The 17,381-nt window shown below is 42.9% G+C and overlaps 1 protein-coding gene across 2 annotated transcripts in view; it reads right to left on the bottom strand.

Annotated features, from left to right (window-relative positions):
- Positions 1 to 14,679: 14,679 nt before the first annotated feature.
- Positions 14,680 to 17,381, bottom strand: part of LOC125642470 (ubiquitin carboxyl-terminal hydrolase 12) — a 39,557-nt gene continuing 36,855 nt past the window's right edge. The window contains exon 9 of one of the 2 annotated variants that reach the window (XM_048863891.2): positions 14,680 to 17,057. In XM_048863891.2, coding sequence (XP_048719848.1) covers positions 16,956 to 17,057 — 102 coding nt within the window. In that variant the 3' untranslated portion in view covers positions 14,680 to 16,955. The remainder of the gene's footprint in view (positions 17,058 to 17,381) is intronic. The other variant, XM_048863894.2, reaches the window with a different exon arrangement.

Raw genomic sequence — 17,381 nt, 5'->3', positions numbered from 1 at the left:
TAGTCACATCCACCACTAATTAAGCCTGAAAAAAAGAGATCTCTCAGAACCAGCCCTCCATTAATTTTCATTGGTCCCTCGCTTCCTTTTTACTGCCAGACAACGTCAACCCAGCTTTATTTGTGAGCTGCCAGCACTGTCGAGGAGCTGCTTGCTGCCTTACTTCCTCTCAGACAGCACCGTTAGCAGTGTGGGCACATTGGGCATATCCTACCCAATTCAGATTCACAAAGGAGCCAAAAAGGGATTGGCTGATATAGGTGACAATTATAACTCTGGCTATCATAACAACAAACATTTTGGAAGGGATGCTAAACCTCCTGCCCCCGTGCTTAAGTCAATGTTTCAGTGCAATCAGGATGAGACCTGATGTGAGGGGCAGATTATTCTACATCTGCCTACTGGAGGGTTATCTGGTACTAGCCCTCATTGGAGACTGGGTACTGAACTAGATGGCCCCTGATCCAGTGCATTGCTTATGTTTTCTATGTTCCTATCCACAGCATGATCTCATTTAGACTAGTATAAAATCCCAGATAATCTCACCAAATTCAGTAGTCATCTCCAGTAGAAGCGCTCTTAGAATTAGGCCCTATCATTTCTGCATGCTGCAGTCAACAGACTCAGAGTGGCCCTTTTAATATGCCAATTTCAGGTCCCTTCTTAGAGTTCATCAGCCCCACTGATCTTTTTCCAACAACTGGGAGTTTACCAGCATCAGTTCCCTTGTTCTCACGTTCAATGATCCATCAGTTGTGCTGAGACTGGTGCCTTGAATGCCAAGAAGGACAAAGATTTTGGGAAAGTGGAGTGCAGTTAGAGCCAGGTTAAGGCAATACAAGGCCCACAGCACACTACGATCTTGAGTCTCCTGTAGTTCTGCACAAGGAATAATACTTTGCATGTATTTGATTAAATTCTGCCCTCATCTACATCAGTGCAACTGCATGAAAGTCAACTAGCTTGAACCAACGTAACAGAGACGCAGCATTTGGCCCAGAGAGTCCCTTTCGTCTGAAACTCCCAAAGCACTTTACAAACAGGAAATATTATTAATACCATTTTACAGATGGTGAAAACTAAGGTGCAGAGAAGTTAAGTGACTTATCAAAGAACAGAGGGAAAATTAATAGCAAATCTGGAGTAGCCTCCAGGTTCACCTGGCTCCTGTTTGCCTAATATAGCGCAGTATCCGTAATACAGCAGAGTTCACTGATGTAGTACTGTTTCTATCTCTCCTAGCCTTATGGGCATGAGCCCAAACTCAAACTGGAATTTATATGACAGATAAATCCATTTAAATATGAGCCTTTCTTATATTTTCAGCTCGTCAACAACCCAACATGTGAACCATTGATTGCACTCATAGGCATCAAGAAGATACTTACAAATTGGTGCAAACTGTGCCATAGGCTAGGTAACAGGTAGTTATTAGATAGTCAAAGGTGTCTGGATTTCCTATGCGGCAGAATGTACCTACTTCATGCATGCAACAGCAGTTTCTGACACATTGTCAAAAAGAAAAGGAGTACTTGTGGCACCTTAGAGACGAACCAATTTATTTGAGCATGAGCTCAATAATAATTGATAATAATAATAATTGGTTCGTCTCTAAGGTGCCACAAGTACTCCTTTTCTTTTTGCGAATACAGACTAACACGGCTGTTACTCTGAAACCTGACACATTGTCAGTTACACATTTGCAACATCTTTGCCAACAGACCTCACTTTTCCAAGCCATTCACTGGGGGAATCTGCCATCTCTGGATACATAAGAGCCTGGTGTTTGTGAAGTGAAAACTATATATGAGAGAACAATTTGCTTTATGCAGAACAGAGTGCAAAGGAGAAGAACCAACTCCCAAAGTCAGGAAGGCAAGGAGATTAAAACAGCAAGAGGTTACTGGAGGATCAGTCACGCTCTTCAGACTGCCTGAGCAGAACTTGTCTGTCCCTGCAGACCCCCTACACCAGGCACTGTCTTGCCCTTGCTACTCTCTCACGTCTCGCCTTTTCCCCATAAATGTATTCTTAGGGGAAATGTTTATTCTTATTAGCAAGGCAGAAGCTAGTTAACGACACCCTAGCATTAGTGTGATGGGAGTTGTCATACGGAATTGTTACAATTGCCAACAGATGACACCATTTTGTTGATGTTACCATTATTTGAAGAGAATGGTGAGAATTAGAAAAAGGAAGCTGCTAAGGGCAGGATTAGCTTCTGTGTAGCTTGGCTTTATGAAACATGGGAAAAGAATCAGTACTAGCTTCAAACCCTCTGATCCAATCCCCAGCTCACCATCCTATTTCAGGTCTTCCTTGAAGCATCTCATACTGACGACTGCTGGAGGCTGAATACCAGATCAATGGATCATTAGTTGGGTCCGATATGGCAAGCCCTCCATATGACAACTCAGTTCTCCAGGAGTAGAGTTACCACACCAGTGGAATGATGCTCCATGCTTCTATGAGTCTTGGAGCACCTTGCAAGTTATTTCCTTTCACAGGCAGCTTGCCTTACAAAGACACATGGAGAAGTCCGCTGGTAAAGAGATGGACAGCCTGCTACTTTACCTGTTGTGCCTGGGCATCAAGGGGTGGTGAGGGGGAAACTATATGAGAGATGGGATTAGAAAATTAGGATAACTGCTTACTGCTCAGCTCAAGAGTCTGGTAGTGGATTCACATTGGACACTGCAGCCAGAGTGCAAATGAATCTGACTACACTAGCGATTAATCCATTAGCTGAACCCCCTTTAAATACAATTCCCACACACAGGATCTAAACCTGGCTATTCTGAGTAATGTAGCTCAGGCCTGACCATTTACTGAACAGCTTTCCAACCTAGGATCCAAATCCGTAAAGTAATTAGGTGCCTAAATTGAAATCAATAGTAGACAGACATCTAAATACTTCTGAAGATCTGGGGCTAGGTCTCTACCCATGGGAACCAGAGTCATCAGCCTTTAGGCCACATTAGCATGAGCTCTGTTTAAATAATGGTTTACAGTGTTTTAGCAAGCAGTTTTACCCTTGTATAGACAAGGCATTTGTGACCAGACTTCACTAGAAGGACATATCTACCAACAGGGCACCTATCACCTTAACAACTTAACTTGTCCATCCCGTGCTTTGCTGCACATTGGGCTACCCGCATTTGCCATCCTTGCTTGTCAACTTCCCTTCTCTCCAAAGCTTCCCATTTAATGTTGACATGCTTGATGTCATTCAGTTGGCTATCACCCTGATAGCCAAACAGGATTTCATACATACACAGGCCTGGTCTACACTGGCAATTTTGCAGAAGTTTCCCGACATCACTCTAGTTCAGTTCTGCTACAGGTATCCAAAATGGGATGTTACTGGAAGATGCATGAGCTAGAAAGAACCCAGCTGCAGTTCCAAAGCTCAGTATGAGTTTATGGCAGTGAAAGTTAGAAAAACAACAATACATCTCTTTACTTGTAAACTAAGCAAATTCGATACGGGAGTTACCAAGAAACCAGAGCACCTCACAATGCCACCTCATTAAAGGGTGGCAGCATTGTTGAAGGCATGCAACTCAGCTGGAGCCCCTGTGGAAAATCTGGAGTGGAGTTTTGTATGGATTGTCTGAACTTCAGCTGTTCTTAAACCCTGATCAGAGACACGGATGGGATGCGGGGGAAAGAGAATCCATATGACTGGAAGGGGGTGAGATTCCACCACTGATAGGAGACTCTCAGAAGCTGCTGCAGCAATTTTATGACACCAGAAATCCCAGAACCTGAAGACAGTCGCTCAAAGAAGCAGCACTGGGCTTCCTTCCAGAAAGCTTCTCAAGCCCTTCATGTTATTTTTCACTGTGCTGAGATATAATTAGTTACAGTTCTTTAGTAACTGTCATTCACCAGCATGCTGGTTTTTCTTTCCTTCGGAATATGACTAACTCAGGAGTGATGATAAAGGCTTTGGTGGGAGGAGGAGGGGGAGGGGCATTCAGATGAAAACTTCAGGACCCACCTTTTATTTCATAGAAGAGTAAAACTTTGACAGTGTTTAAGAACCAGTTTCTGATTGGTGACGCATGCCTGGCAACCTCTGGCCACAGGAACAATTGCTGTACAATCTACAACAGGGGTTCTCGACCTTTTTCCTGCTGAGCCTCCCCTCAACATGCTATAAAAACTCCAAGGCCCAGCGGGGGGAGGGACACCTCGGGGCTCCTGGCCTGGTGGGGGTGTGACATTGCACTCCATATGCTTTATGAATATATGCTTATGAATGTAAATATGATGTAACTGGAATATGCTTTATGCAAAAGGTCTCTTGTAAGGTATCATTACAAAGCTTATAACACAAGTGTGTTCATCCTATTTGTTTGCATGTATTATTTCTATGTCTGGAGTTAGGCGAATAAGATATAAACTTGTATTACTGATGTAAACATATTAAGTGGAAGCCATTAAGGGTGCTCCAGAAACAAACAGTTGTAAATGGCCCTAGTTACTTGAAAGCCTTCCAGTGTACGTGTGGGCCAGCCCATGGAGAATGGAGTCTAGAGGTCTTACAGTGACATGTGACCATGTCACCTGATAATGAAATCCATCTTAAATCTGATACTTTTCCATTTAGAAGGAGGAGTGGAGACCCAGAGAGACAAAGATTTGTGCCTTGTGCCAAATCTATAAAAGGGGGTGGAGCAGGACAAAAGGAGCCAGTCATGAGAAAACCCCTGCTGACCACCTGAGATGTCTGCTGGAACTAACAAGGACTGTACCAGGGGAAAGGATGGGGCCCAGACTAGGAAGGAATCTAGTCTAGTCTATGAAAGAAGTTTATTGGAATATCTCTGAGGGTGAGATATTACCTATAATCAGTTTCTTAATGTATTAGGCTTAGACTTGCGTATTTTGCTTTGTGACTTACTTTGTTCTGTCTGTTATTACTTGAAATCACTTAAATCCTACTTTTTATACTTAATAAAATCACTTTTGTTTATTAATAAACCTAGAGTAAGTGTTTAATACTTGGGGAGCAAACAGCTGTGCATCTCTATCATTGTTATAGAGGGCAGACAATTTATGAGTTTACCCTGTATAAGCTTTATACAGATTTATTTGGGGTTTGGGTCCCATTGGGAACTGGTGTCTGGGTGCTGGAGAGGTAACCTACTGAGCTGTTTTTGGTTAAAGTCTGCAGCTTTCGGGGCCATGGCTGTGTTGCAGCAGGCTAGCGTGTCTGGCTCTACAAGGCAGGGTTCTGAAGTCCAAAGCTGGCAGGGAAAACAGGTTCAGAGGTAATTTCAGCACATCAGGTGACAGTCCCAAGGGGATTCCTATGACCGAGCCCATCACAGGGGGCCCTTGGGAATAGGCATAGTTTTACTTCTATTTGGTGTGGGGGCAAGGGCTGGTGGGGCTCGAGCCAGCTTCACACAGCGGGGTCCAGAGAGGGAGTGCCACCTCCACCCCCGACTCACTCAGGAACCACCCAGCCTGTTTGGGCTGTGGCGGGGGAGGGGTGCAACTAAAAAATATAACTCAAATGGGGGACTCAGTTCAAAAAGTTTTAAAAACTGCTCAGGGTGCAGGGAGGGGGTAGCCAGAGGTTGTGTGAAGTAAGGAGATAGCTAGGAGCTCTCTGCAGGCAGGGGAGTAGCTCAGGGTGCAGGCAGGGGATATCTAGGGGCTGTGTGAGAAGGGGGTAGCTCAGGGTGCAGGCGGGGGGTAGCTAGGGACTGTGTATGGGCTGGGGAAGCTCCCAGTGTGGCTCCCAGCTTCAACGTGTGGGAGGGGGCGCTAGGGCTCCCGGCTTCAGCCCCACACTGCTCCTGGCTTGGGGGCGAGGGGGGGATGTTTGTCGGCTTCAGCCCCATGCTGCTTCCAGCTTCGGGGGGGTGAGAGGACAGCTTTAGCCCTGTGCTGCTCCTGACTTTGGGGGGGCAGCTTCGGCCCCACGCCGCTCCCAGCTTTGGGGGGAGGAAGGGCACCGGCTTCAGGCCTGTGCCCCTCCAAGATTTAGGGCCGGGGCTCGGAGCACTGGCTTTCAGCCACAGGGCCCTGCAGCCTCCCTGAAAGGGCTCACAGACCCCCCAGGGAGCTGTGGGTCCCCGGTTGAGAACCGCTGATCTACAACACTGTCCAAATGTAGTTGCTTTGCTCCAGATACATAGATCCAAGGCAATGTAACTGGTCCTCCAAAAGAGCAGGGAGACTCACATTCATGCATGAGCGCTCTTACCATCCAATCCCAACTCACTGCGTCAGTATCAAAAAAAGGTTCTGGCTCTCCTTCTGGCAAGCGACAAGGATAGGAAGGGCTCTATCCCCAGGAGCCTGCTTTAAGGCACTCCTGAAGTTTGGTAGCACTTTCCCTATATCAGCCAAAGAGCCAGATACTATGGTAATGAGCACAGTGCAAATGTTAGGAAGACAGAGAAGATGAATGGTGTTTTGAGCCATAAAAGGATTAAACAACAAATGAATGTACTTTGTACCAAGTTCTGCTCTCTGTTACTTGGGAAGGCATATTTGGAGGGTGGAGGGGAAGAGTCCTATGGTTCTAGCTCACACTTAAATTACGCTTTCCAGGTCTACATAGCTGATCTCTAAATGTTCAACCTGAGAGGAGTTACAGCTGCTTGGCCCCTTTCAGGATCAGGTCCTCAAGCCAGGAAGATACTGATCTCCTAGGAGATCAGAGCCGGAGGAATCTCAAGAAGGAAGCAGGACTATGACTGCTTGTAAAAGCAGCACATTGTCCCCAGGGTCTGAGGTACAACCTCTCTGAGTTTGTGTCATGATGAATCTCTCCAATTTTCTTCACAAGCCAGTGTCCTCTGGGGAACAGGACCTAGCTAGGGAATCACTTCAAAAAACCTGGTGTAATGGCAAGGAAAGGGGGCAGAAATAAGACACAGAGCCTGGTGGGACCAGTCCTTGAAAAGGGAAGTGTTCAGAGCTTATAGATAAAGTTCAGGAGCGTGGATGGAAGAGGATGGAAAGGAGAGGAGGAAAATCTTCCGAAGATCTAGGAATCTTGGGGGGACAAGCCCGTACAGGGAGGAGCTTGGGGATACAGGCCCGTACAGTCCTAAGTGACTAAGCACAGTGCCTTGCATGGTACCCAAAACATGTTACCGATGGGTACCAGATTGGGAGCACTGGGCTTTTGCAAATTCTCCCAGTCTCATTTCAATGCATTTAGACATGCAGATAGTTTGTTACCTAACACAACTGCTTTTTAAACAGTTCCACAGACCTCTTAAGGGCCAGTCAGTTCAGTCTGAAGCTAAACCAGCCAGTTCTCTCTGCATGTTATTTCATGAACTCAAAGTCAAACATTGCATAATTAGTCCCAAAGCATTCCTCCCCCATTGTTCCAAAAGCCACCAAACTCCTAATAGCTGTTGACATCAGAAGACTGCAGCACTGAAAATTCACAGGCAAGCTGCAGACAACAAAAGAAAACCAAATAGAAAATACCCATTAAAAAGGATGCAGCAAAGCGGTCACCAAAATATTCAGAATGTTTGATGTCAGTTCGCTGCTTTTAAAAAAATATGTGGAAAATAAACAGCTGGACACCCCTGCATGATCACTAGAGTGACAGCAAACCACTCATTCTAGATTCCAGCTGTTGCAAAGAAGCTCCTCTAGACGGACCCACTTGGGAAAGCTCAGAAAGGAGCAGACGTGGAAATCAACTGCTCTGGCACAGACCTTATTTGCTGAGCATTGCAAACAGGTGACAAGGGGTGCTCTCATCCCCTCAAATTGTAAGGGCTGTGTCCATAGTGCTATCTTCCTACTAGCAGTGCTTTCATTCCCATTCACATGGATTCTTTTAATTACATAAAAGCACTGACATTTCAAACCTTGCTCCACTCTTGGGGAGGTTTCAATGGGAAGTTTCCATAGACACCTTCTTGTCAATCTGTTTGAAGCACTCCCCGTCCCCCTCTTCTATTTGGCACTTTCACTCCTTCATACAAATGCTCAGAGCAGTGCCCCTAAGGGAGCCTGAAATGCTTCCAGAAGAGTCCTTTTAATGCAGCAGGTTTCTTTTGGCTTGTCTCATTGCCAGCACTTCCTGTGAGTAGGGACACATCTCACGAGACACAGGAACAGCAGCTTTCTAATTACTGCCCTTTTAACTGCAACTCTCAATCCACAGAACAGCAGCCAAGAATTGAACTGTGGACTCCAGAGAACACTGAACTAGATCCCTTGATTTCAGAGTGATTTTTGAAGGGTTTTTGTTTTGCTTTAAAATATCTTACTTTTTAAAAAAAAAACTAAAATACCATGGTCTTCAAATCGCAGGCTGCAGCTCTTGCTGATCTCATTGGCTTTTTGTTTTCTAAGACTGTGGAGGATTGGAGATGTAGTAGGTGGCACTAGAGATACCATATAAGGGAAACCTGATTGACTGAGAAGGAAAGTGATGTTTATTCAGCCTTCTTGAAACACCTACTCAACTTGAACAGGAGAACGCTTGGGAGAAAAGTTGTCTTTGTTAAAGATCCAACAACCCCAGTCTCTTCGGCTGAGGACTGAGACAGCTCCCAATCTCTGCAGTTTTCAGCAAAAACAAAATGTGACACTCCAGATATTTCTAAGCCAACCCCCCCCCCCAAGAAAAACACAAGCAGGAAAATAAACCCTTTCAAATATATTTTTATATCAGGCTTCTCTCCACCCCTCTCATGATACAGCAGAGAAATAAGGGCAAAAGCTCAGTTTATCCCCTTGCTTAAACCCACTTTAGGGTCACCTTAGTGTATCTAAATTTTGTTTTCTCTGGATATTTCACACTTTGTGAATCCTCTGCTACCTCCCTATTCTGTCTCTAAAGCCCTCTTCCCTGTGACTCTCTGAAGTCCTTTTCCCTTCCTGCTTTTCTCTAACTTTCCTTGCCCTTGGCTAAGGATGGATTATCAATCTAGCTGAAGCTGGCCATCCACTCTGTATTTTCACTCTCACTTAGTATCTCATAAGAAGAGAGATGGCACTTAAACCCTTCCACCCACTTCTCTGTGGTAAAACAGTCATGTCTGATCACAGGACAATAAGAGACCACACAAGAAATACAGAAGTTGGTCCAATAAAAGATATTACCTCATCCACCTTGTCTCTGTAATGTAACTTCCTGTCATTTTCCCTCCAACCTATTGTCTTAGATTGTTCACACAGGACCAGATCCCAAGAGGTGCTGAGCATCTGCCATTGTATATTGCTATAACTAAGAACATTACATGGCAGGTGGTTTCCCACTTATTAGTACTTGATTCTCAGTTTTAGGTCTTATACATGAGTTATAACATACGGGGTCCCGCAGGGATCAGTTCTGGATTCGGTTCCATTCAATATCTTCATCAATTATTTAGATAATGGCATAGAGAGTACACTTATAAAGTTTGTGAACAAAATCAAGCTGGGAGGGGTTGCAAGTGCTTTGGAGGATAGGTTTATAATTCAAAATGATCTGGACAAACTGGAGAAATGGTCTGAAGTAAATAGGATGAAATTCAATATGAACAAATGCAAAGTACTCCATTTAGGAAGGAACAATCAGTTGCACACATACAAAATGGGAAATGACTGCCTAGGAAGGAGTGCTCCAGAAAGGGATCTGGGAGTCATAGTGGACCATAAGCTTTATATGAGTTAACAGTTTAACACTGTTGCTAAAAAAAAAAAAGCGAACATAATTCTGGGATGTATTAGCAGGAGTGTTGTAAGCAAGACACAAGAAGTAATTCTTACTCTCTACTCCACTCGGATTAGGCCTCAACTGGAGTATTGTGTCCAGTTCTGGGCACCACATTTCAGAAAGGATGTGGACAAATTGGAGAGAGTCCAGAGAGGAGTGACAAAAATTATTAAAGGTCTAGAAAACATGACCTATGAGGTAAGATAGAAAAAATTGGGTTTGTTTAGTCTGGAAAAGAGAAGACAGAGGTGACATGGTAACAGTTTTCAAGTATGTAAAAGGTTGTTACAAAGAGGAGGGAGAACATTTGTTTTTCTTAACCTCTGAGGATAGGACAAGAGGCAATGGGCTTAAATTGCAGCAAGGGAGGACAAGGTTGGACATTAAGAAAAACTTCCTAACTGTCCGGGTGCTTAAACACTGGAATAAATTGCCTAGGGAGGTTGTGGAATCTCCATCGCTGGAGATTTTTAAGAGCAGGTTAGACAAACACCTATCAGGGATGGTCTAGATAATACTTAGTCCTGCCATGAGTGCAGAGGATTGGACTAGATGACTTCTTGAGGTCCCTTCCAGTCCTATGATTCTATACCAGCTCTTCACTTCCTCCAATCATGACAAAAATTAACCCTCTAGCACCCATTACTACTTTTGGCAGCTTATTCCATTGCCTGTTTTTGTTGTCACCAACTTCGTATATATCTAATCCAAATTGCCCCTGTAGCAATTTACTTCAGTGGACTTCGTGCTTCAAGAATAAATTGGTCCCCATACTTTGAATAACCTTTTCAATACATAGGCAGTTCCTTAGAAACCTCATCTTTTCTTGCATAGAAAAGACAGAAAGTGCATTCAACAACATAGCAGTCAAACGCCCATGGCAGAGGCGCAAATGTTTCATTCCCTTATCACGTATCGTTAAGATGATGAGCAACATTCAGTAAAGACTGCCAGAATTTTTAAATCTATATGTCGAATCGCAGCTGAAGTGGCTCAGCTTTTTCATTTTTGCTCTGGACTGAAGTGATTCCAAACAAATTTTAAAAAATGATCTGGATTTTTTCCAAGCTGATGGCCTTTTGCTTTGAAAAATATTGTGACTCAAACTCAAAATGAACAGTTTAAAAAAAAAAATCATGTATTTGGAAACTGTTGCCAAGAATACTACTCAGTTCTCCCTCTCCCACCCCGTCCTATCTCCTGCAATTTGTTAAACCACTATTGTATGGAAAATGAGGGGCTCTTGGGTGAGAATGGAGAGAAAAATACTGAAAAAGCTTCATGCTTAAGCAATGTTTGAGCACTGTTGTATTTTAACTGAACTTGAATAGATATGGACAAAATTGTCTGCTTAGAATTGAAAGGCGCATTACAATTTAACCTTATCCCAGGTTCTCTCTGCAAACAAACATTCAAGCACAGAAATTTTGCTAGCATGAATACATGACAGAAACCATTTTAGCCAACACACCAGGGATTGACCTGCGGATATCCCAAGCTAAAAGCAAAAGCTGAGTTAAAGAGCCAAGACACTAACTGGGGCTGTAACAGACCCTCATCCTCTGCAGATTGGGCAGAGGAGGACCTATGGTGGGGAAGCCCAAAAGACACACACATCCCACAAGATTACAAATAATCATGAAAAACAAAATTATAAGCTTGACTGGTCAAATATGTACCCAAAGTGAAGTTCAAATTATATGTGACTCAGGTGGGCCCACAGATCATCAGGGACCCTTACTAACACTCGTGTGGTGTTTACTGCTCAAACCCCAAAGTTATGCATGACAATATTTTCCAGCATGGTTTTGCTATGACAGCTGTAGCAGTTTCTGGACAAGGATTTGGTAGCTAACTCTTTCCCTAACTTCATTAACAAAGAATGATTCAGGTGCCCAGTGGAAATTGCTGGCAGCTACTTAGTTATTTTATCTTATATTAAAAACTTAAAAATGATTTAGAACCACCAAAATATGCACATAACAAGCAGTTTGTATAACCATATGTTACTGTTGTCTTCCCACCTCCGTTTCCCCCCTCCTTGTTTTAGGATAAGATCTCTGGGATGAGGACCACTTTCTCCTATATTTTTGTACAATGCCTAGCATAACAGGGCCTCCACCTTGATTATGACCTCTTGATACTACCATAAGGAATAGAGATTACTGCACCAAACTAGTTTTATTCTAGGGTTTCTGAACCAGTTTACAACTGTGTTAAATTGTCAGTGTTTGAAAGTATCAAACATTGCCACATGCTCTCTGTTCAGTGTTTGTACAACACCTAGAACAGTGGGGCTCTGCTCCATGACTAGGGCTCCTAGGCATTACTGCAACAGAAATAGGTTATAGTATGGAGAGGGTACTAGGGTGCTTCCCTTCAAAGCATATATCAATGCCAACAACAGTTAGCTAAAGTAAACGGTTCAGAGTAAAGAACAAACAGTATTCATTTAAAGATCAAGTCACTTCCCTTTGCAAAATATTCAGTCTCTAAAGGAATAAGGAGAAAAATGTGTGAATCTTCATGTTCTTAACCCAAGCTGTTGTCCGGTACACAACTGCAATTACTCCACTAATACCATATATACCAGGGGTGGGCAAACTTTTTGGCCCAAGGGCCACATCTGGGTGGGGAAATTGCATGGCCATGAATGTAGGGCTGGGGCAGGGAATTGGGAGTGCGGGAGGGAGTGCGGGGTGTGGGAGGGCGTGCGGCAGAGGAGGGGTGCAAGGTGTTCAAGGGGGCTCAGGGAAGGGGGTTGGGGTGCAGGAGACGGTGCGGGCGGGGACTCAGGGCAAGGGTGCAGGATGCAAGAGGGGTGCGGCAGGGAGCTCAGGGCAGGGGGTTGGGGTGTGGGGTGCAGGAGGGGTTTGGGGTGCAGACTCTGGCCCGGCGCTGCTTACCTGGAGCAGCTCCGTGGTGGCAATGGCACACAGTGGGGCTAAGACAGGCTCCTTGCCTGCCCTGGCCCTGCGCCGCACCGCTCATGGAAGTGGCTGGCACCGTAGATTCATGGACACTGAGGTCAGAAGGGACCATTATGATCATCTAGTCTAGTCTGACCTGCTGCACAATGCAGGCCACAAAATTTCACCCACCCATTCCTCTGAAAAACCTCTCACCTATATCTGAGCTATTGAAGTCCTCAAATCACATCCCTGCGGCACCTGGGGGAGGGGGTGCAGAGGGCTCTGAGCACTGCCCACGCCTGCAGGTACCTCCCCCAAAGCTCCCATTGGCCATGATTCCCCACTCCCAGCCAATGGGAGCTGCAGGGGGTGGTGCCTTGAGGCAAGGGCAGTGCATGGAGCCCTTTGGCTCCCCTCCCCCAGGGTCCACAGGGATGTGGTGCCAGCCGCTTCCAGCAGCAGCACAGGGCCCGCGGTGCCACAAGGGTGGCAATCCTGCAGGCCAGATCCAAAGCCCTGAGGGGCCGGATCAGGCCCGCGGGCCGTACTTTGCCCACCCCTGATATATACTGTAAACCATAACTATTCAACTCCATTGCAGAGAAAAATCTAATCCCGTTTTACCACAGCACATATGAACCAAGCTCAAAACAAAGCCAACTGACTGTGTAGGTGGAAGCAAATTGCACAGAAAAAGGGAGGAAGCCTCCAGAAGTTAATAGTGCACAATAGCAAATGCTAGCACGAATTCATATTTAGAGCATTAATTACATTTCAGGGGGTTATTCCTTTCCCTGAATATCGAGGACTAGAGAAGAAGGTTTTACTTGTCTCACGGACCTTTATTATTCTATTTGCCTCCTTGTACCAGTCAAATCGGATCTGTTTTAAAGGCCTTCTAAACTGAGCTGGCATGGTCACTTCAAACTCTAGGGATGCTAACTAGAATGTTCCAAGTACAAATACTAATTCACAAACAACGTTCCTCGTGCGTAAACTCTGTGGGGCAGGTACTCGTGTGTATGAACACATTGTGGGATTTACTGGAATATCAACATAATAGTATGGTGTGGGGGTTCCTACCTGTCACAGTTTGCAGAGATAAATGGGCTACAGGACCAGAATCTGCCACTCTCTCACTGAGCACTAGTTTTTTTCCTGGAGGGAGCGGTCTCATTGAAGCGAACTGGATTACTTGAGGAGTAAACCACTATTGAGCATGAGTAAAAATGGCAGACTCTGACTCAGAGTTATTTCAGCAGAAGCGTATACTATAAAATCAAATCATGAACCTTTCAGACCTGAGCTTTATTTTGAGGTGATCAGATATTCATTTCTCATATTTGTTTCAGACTACAATGGACCAAATTCATCTTGGATGCAAACAGGTAAAATACCTATTGAAATCAGTGGACATTACCCCCACTTGTTCTAAAGTAAAATATGATTCCATTGCTTATTGCCAATATGTGACCTACTAAGATAAGGAAGGGAATTTATTCTGATTTTAAATTCTTTTTTTTTTTAAAAAGAACCTCTCTTACTTATATAATTTACTTATTTAGGTCCATATACTCTGATCTGTAAACTCTTACTTATGTGAGTAGTCCTTACTCACCAAGTTTTCCCTTTAAGTGAAGTGGGTTAACTCACATAGATGGCAAACTCTTCCGGGTAGGGACTTCATCTTTGGCCATTAAGCTCAAAACACATGTATGGCACCAGATAGATTTTTAATCTTTTCACTTGGGTTAACACCAGATTAGTAAAATGAAGTATTGAGCAGCTATGTCCTGCAAAGTCTACCTCAGACAAAGGATTCCTTTCATAGCCCTTCCATTTCCACAGTCATCCCTTCCAGTCTATGTGAATGAAGTCTAACAATTAAAGGACTGGGCGAAGCTGGAGATTCGTGGGTACTAGTTACCAACAAATATTCTCAGAAAATTAACGTGGAGAGAAGAAAAAACAAAAGGGGCCCTGTTCACTCTTGTCAAAACTAACCAATTACTTTTATTTTTTGTCTTCGAGTGATATTCACACCAATCAAGGAAAAACATTTGGGCCATGTGCATGTGAACATACATGACCTTTATTGGAGACAGGTAGGGTCATTAATTATACAGAAGTAACATCACACCATTCTCTTCCAATTTAATCCCATTTAGTTTCCTTATAAATCTGTAGCAAAAGTGCACTTTTAACAGTTCTTTTAATCTATAGTATATATTCTTTCAATATTCTCTCTCTCAAATCAGGTATTTTATTTGTAAAAATGTATCACCAGATATACAAAATACATGTATAGTGTTCTACATCACTTTTTTGTGTCGACTGTTTAGATTTGTTTTTTAAACTCAGTGCGCTCTCCTTTTTGCAAGAGTTACTGATGACAGATTTCTGTTAGTGTCACTATCCAGGGGCTCAGGGTTTTTCTGCGAACAAGGGGAGAGGACTGCTAACCAAGAGCAATTTTCACACAAGTAGGAACAACAAGATGACAAAAAAGATTTTACTGTTACTGATTAAATCTCTGAAAATGAGAGTACTTTGCATAATAAAAATCAGGAATTGACTGTCCATACATTTTCTTCTGGAGAAGGAGAGGTGGGAGGGGATGGAACTTGTACCCAATTGGAATATGCTAATATTTACTAACTTCCATTTTAAAAAGAAAGGAATTAATTGCTAACAGGAGGTTTCCAGTTGTGAAAGGGAACAACAGATAATGAGTACAGCCACCATAAAGGACTGCATGTATATGATGGGTCTTCATGAGGACAATATTTTGGTAAAAATATTCTATTTATCCCATACAAATCACAGAATTGCATAAATTAAATGTCCTCATAGATAACAATCACCAGTGCGTACTACGAAGTGCTGTACTAAGACCAACAAGGTAGAAGACAGCTTTGGTGTTATTTAACAAGATGAAGAAAGGAAAATATCAATTTCCACTCCTGGTTTAGAGCCAGCTATGACAAGCTTTGGCACTGTAACAGGACTTTTCAAAAAGAAAATTACAAAGGGTTTCAGAGATTTCTTATAAATTCCCTTTCATCTTTTCTTTCTAATTATCCTTGAGATTATACTATATACATTTGTAATGGACAGTTTCTTAAATTCAGTCTTCATAAGACAAATATACCTGTCCCCTGTTAAGCAAGGCCTATAGTGGCATATCAAACCAGAGAGCATTTTCAGGGGCAATGATTCACATGACAAAACTAATGTAACCAACCAGATGAAGAGGAACTCTTTGCAAGATAGTGTGTTAACCATTGTTTTTTGTTTTTCTTCCTTAATGGAAATTTCAAAGACTAGGAACAACTGGATTAGTTATGTAAATAATGCTTCCCTTGGTTAACTCTTCACAATTAGTGCTGCTTCTGTGTATTATCATAGGCAGATACGATCCTGCATCTGTTTACTATATACTGAATGAAATGCTGAACAGATCCTGTTTCAGAAGAGGGCACTTTTGGCGTATGCAATAGCTCCAAGAAATACTGTAACTTTAAACTTTCTATAACAACTTGTTGCAAGACATGCACTTTTAAAAGCTCAACTGCTTCTTTGCTTGAATTTGCAGCATTGTGGCTTTGAGAGTCAAACTTTTGCTTAAAAAATTAAAAAGTACAACAGATTAGGTTAAATGTGGGAAAAAAAATTACATCTTCTGGAGGGGGAATAGGATAGTAAAAGTTAAAAATATACAAAAAAGAGTGCTATTAGTGTTATCTAAAACCAAGATGATACATACTGAGGGATTTATAATGCTGCAGAAATAGCTTTGTGTCTACCTTTTTAAAAATTACAGACTTGACGTTTCCAGTGTTTTAGCACTGTACTGTTTCGCATGTCTGAGTCACCAAAAATATCCAGCAACTGGCTGCTGCTCATATCTCAAAATATGTGTTCAGCTGACACTGAATATTCAAATCATTCTGCTAAAATACAGAAAAACGACGATGACAGACTCCAAGGTATAGCCTCAGGCTGACACTGAATGGTAAAGAATTCCACAATGCTACTTTTAAAACCTTTCTTCAGTTCTTGAACAAATAAGCAGCCAGGTTTCAAGTAGAGGTAACCCAGATTTTGGAAGCTAGCAATGTAAAAAAAAAAGCCCAGAAAGAAAATCAGAGCAAAAGCTCTTCTTGTTACAGAAGACAGCACTCATCCTCCAAGAAATGGCAGAGGTAAACCTTTCTTCTCCCTGCTGGATCTCTCATGGTCCTACAGCAATGATGAGGAATTGTTTCTGCTGTCACTGATGTCCTACTTGGGACATAACCTTGATCCCTTTTTTCTTTTATTTGTACACATTTATCATTTCAGTTTTAGTCTCTTGACTGGTAGAAGAGGATATATCCGGATTCTGAGTTTTTGGAAATGTCTGATGTTAACCCATAGAATTCTTCAATGGCCTGGGCATCAATTTTCTGCAATTCAACAAGACATTCAGATTAGACCCACTCAAAATAACCAACACTGAGCACACACCTCCCTCCCCCAATGAAATACTATTTTCAGTTTAGTATATGGAAGAAGTTGACTGAAAGCTACCCAATATTAATACACCAAACATTTCTTCAATAGATTAAACTGCTTAATTTGGAGAAGATTAAATCAGGATAAATTGATAAGACTATCAGATCAAAAAAATAGTGCACTGTGAAGCTACAATGCACAAACAAGGGCTCTATGAAGGCCTGCTCTAAAAATTCAAGCTGACGTTCACCTTCAGCTCTTTCTACCAACTGGAG

The sequence above is a fragment of the Caretta caretta genome, chromosome 9, assembly GCF_965140235.1.
Source record: "Caretta caretta isolate rCarCar2 chromosome 9, rCarCar1.hap1, whole genome shotgun sequence".
Classification (NCBI taxonomy): domain Eukaryota; kingdom Metazoa; phylum Chordata; order Testudines; family Cheloniidae; genus Caretta; species Caretta caretta.
Note: the sequence above shows the minus strand (reverse complement) of the source record. Positions and strands in the feature narration are given on the sequence as shown.